The 3,078-nt window shown below is 46.8% G+C and overlaps 1 protein-coding gene across 1 annotated transcript in view; it reads left to right on the forward strand.

The window, feature by feature from the left end:
• Nucleotides 1-94: 94 nt before the first annotated feature.
• The window catches only part of LOC103807506 (myosin-8-like), a gene marked incomplete at its 5' end in the record, with an annotated part of 3,605 nt that continues 621 nt past the window's right edge, over nt 95-3,078 (forward strand). The window contains 7 exons of the mRNA XM_009080237.1: nt 95-219; nt 416-724; nt 826-1,029; nt 1,952-2,077; nt 2,174-2,344; nt 2,425-2,529; nt 2,797-2,892. Coding sequence (XP_009078485.1) covers nt 95-219; nt 416-724; nt 826-1,029; nt 1,952-2,077; nt 2,174-2,344; nt 2,425-2,529; nt 2,797-2,892 — 1,136 coding nt within the window. The remainder of the gene's footprint in view (nt 220-415; nt 725-825; nt 1,030-1,951; nt 2,078-2,173; nt 2,345-2,424; nt 2,530-2,796; nt 2,893-3,078) is intronic.

The raw sequence follows: 3,078 nt of genomic DNA on the forward strand, positions 1-3,078 counted from the left end.
GTGTCTGAAGGTCTACAAAGGTGCCTGCCACCTTGGTGGGACAGGGACCTTCCCATTCTGCTCTGTGCCTGACCATTGATCTTTGTTCCCACAGAGGAGATTTCTGACCTCACGGAGCAGATTGCTGAGGGAGGAAAGGCAATTCATGAGCTGGAGAAAGTCAAGAAGCAGATTGAGCAAGAGAAATCTGAACTGCAAGCCTCCCTGGAGGAAGCAGAGGTACATAGAATTATTTATTGCTTTCATGTCATGGATCTCTATCTCATTACAAACACTGTGAAGTGCTTCCCAGACACAAGAGGAAAAGAAGTTGTATGAAAGTAGATTTATTATCTAAACATGGCACACTTATATGCTCAGAACTTCAGGATGAACATTTGTCACATGAAAAGTATTCTGATTTATTCTTGTCCAGGCCTCCCTGGAGCATGAAGAGGGGAAGATCCTGCGCCTGCAGCTTGAGCTCAACCAGGTCAAATCTGAGATTGACAGGAAGATAGCAGAGAAAGATGAGGAGATTGATGGGCTTAAGAGAAACCACCTCCGAGTTGTGGAGTCCATGCAAAGCACCCTGGATGCTGAGATCAGGAGCAGGAACGAAGCCCTGAGACTCAAGAAGAAGATGGAGGGAGACCTGAATGAAATAGAGATCCAACTGAGCCATGCCAACCGCCAGGCTGCTGAGGCACAAAAGAACCTGAGGAACACACAGGGAGTGCTCAAGGTCTGTTGAACAGAAATTGCCTACAGAGAAATATCTTAGTTGATACTTTCAGTGCCTAAGAGCTCTAAATCTGCTTATAATTTCTTTCACTGGCTCTGCAGGACACCCAGATCCATCTGGACGATGCTGTCAGGTCACAGGAGGACCTGAAGGAGCAGGTGGCCATGGTGGAGCGCAGAGCAAACCTGCTGCAGGCTGAAATTGAGGAGCTAAGGGCAGCCCTGGAGCAAACAGAGAGGTGTAGGAAAGTGGCTGAGCAGGAACTGATGGATGCCAGTGAGCGTGTGCAGCTCCTCCATACCCAGGTGAGGTCACTTGGTGAGAAATGGCACTCTTGGTAAATGGGAAAACACTTGGATGCTTTATTCCAGCCAGCACTGGAGGCTCAACTTCGAAGAAGAGAGTCCTCTTTTTGGAAGTAATCATCATGACACCAAAAGTAATCTTTGCTGAAAAAGTGTGTGCACTGGCTGTGTTCCCAGGCTGCACATAATGACACCCAAACTTCTATCTCATTTGCATCCCCACATAATCTCCAGAGGAAAGAAACTTTAGTCACAGGGACCATTTTTGTTCAGTCACACAGGCCCAAATGCTCTGAGCAGTCGGGGACTGAAACTCTGAGACCAGAGCAACGTTCACTCCTTGTCAGTTGAAATGTAGCACTGAGGAATCCTCATATGACGCCCAAAATGTGTTTTTTCACTAGCAAGAAGGCAGGGATGAGCTGGTTCTGATGTAGCCCACATCAAGTAGACTTTGACATGAGCTCCATGTTGTAACAGTCATCTCCCAGTCAAGTACTGAAATCTATGGAAAGTGTCTGGTTTCAAGAGCTGAAAAGATCCTGGAAGGCATCCATCCTATCTGCATTCCAAATTTTTCAGTTCAGTTGTTGAGAGTGAATTGCTCTTCCCTAATGTTGTTGAAGACAAGGCATCTCACTGACTTCCCTCACTCTATTTTTACTCATTTCCTGCGCCAGCCTTGGTGGGTGAGATGTGGCACAGATTGCAATTCAAAGCACTTATTAAAATTAATTAGATTAATTCTTGGAGAAAACTAGACAAAACAAAACAAAACCAAGCCCCTCTTCCCCCATCATAAGAAATGGTACAGAAAAAAATCTCTGGCATTGATTTTTCACATAGTTAAGCCTGAAATTACTGAAAATCCTGTAATGTTCTTGATTTCAATCAAAAATAAACCTCTGATGCTGCTCAACAGAACACCAGTTTGATCAACACCAAGAAGAAGCTGGAGACAGACATTGCCCAGATTCAGAGTGAAATGGAGGACACGATCCAGGAAGCTCGCAATGCTGAAGACAAGGCCAAGAAAGCCATCACAGATGTGAGTTGGGAGCTCCTTGCATTGATTATGGTGAATGTGTTCTCTCTCAGAATGTCTCCATCCCTAAACTGACATTTGACCCTTTGCTCTGCTCAGGCTGCCATGATGGCAGAAGAGCTGAAGAAGGAGCAGGACACCAGTGCTCACCTGGAGAGGATGAAGAAGAACCTGGACCAGACAGTGAAGGACCTGCAGCACCGTCTGGATGAGGCTGAGCAGTTGGCACTGAAGGGAGGCAAGAAGCAAATCCAGAAGCTGGAGGCCAGAGTGAGTAGGGCTGGGGTTGGTGCCTATGTCCCTTGGAGGGATTGCCCAGGGAAGCTGCAGGGCTGTGCTTGTCCTTGCAGGTGAGGGAGCTGGAAGGGGAGGTTGATGCTGAGCAGAAACGCAGCGCTGAGGCCGTGAAGGGTGTGCGCAAGTACGAGCGGAGGGTGAAGGAGCTCACCTACCAGGTAAGGCAGGAGCTTCTTCGTCTTCACACACTCTTCTTCCAGGAAGCCAAAACGTAGTCCTTAGGGAATCCCCTCTGTCCTGAGTCACACACACAAAAAGGCAAAGATGGAGAAAAACCAGAAGAATTTATCTTTCTGGTCATGTTAGGAAGATCCAACTTATCACTTCTGTCTTACTGGCCAGGAATGGTCAATTAGAAATGTTTCTCCTGCTTTCATGTAGAGGATGGGCCAAGAGATACTTGTCTTTCTTGTTATTCTCTTTAGTCTGAGGAAGACAGGAAGAATGTCCTCAGGCTGCAGGACCTGGTGGACAAGCTGCAGATGAAGGTGAAAGCCTACAAGAGACAAGCTGAGGAGGCTGTGAGTATTGCTGTATGCAGAATTGGTCTTCACCCAGGAGAGGAGAAAACTGTGTTGGCGTTTTCCCCCCGTGTACCTCTGTTTGAACCCTGGCCAACACTGTAGGATTAGGTGTCTGTTTCCTTTCAGTCTCTTTAGTTCATATTTTTGCCTAGCAGGAAAAAAAATCACCTTCAAAAATGGTAA

This window comes from Acanthisitta chloris, unplaced genomic scaffold, assembly GCF_000695815.1.
Source record: "Acanthisitta chloris isolate BGI_N310 unplaced genomic scaffold, ASM69581v1 scaffold15618, whole genome shotgun sequence".
Classification (NCBI taxonomy): domain Eukaryota; kingdom Metazoa; phylum Chordata; class Aves; order Passeriformes; family Acanthisittidae; genus Acanthisitta; species Acanthisitta chloris.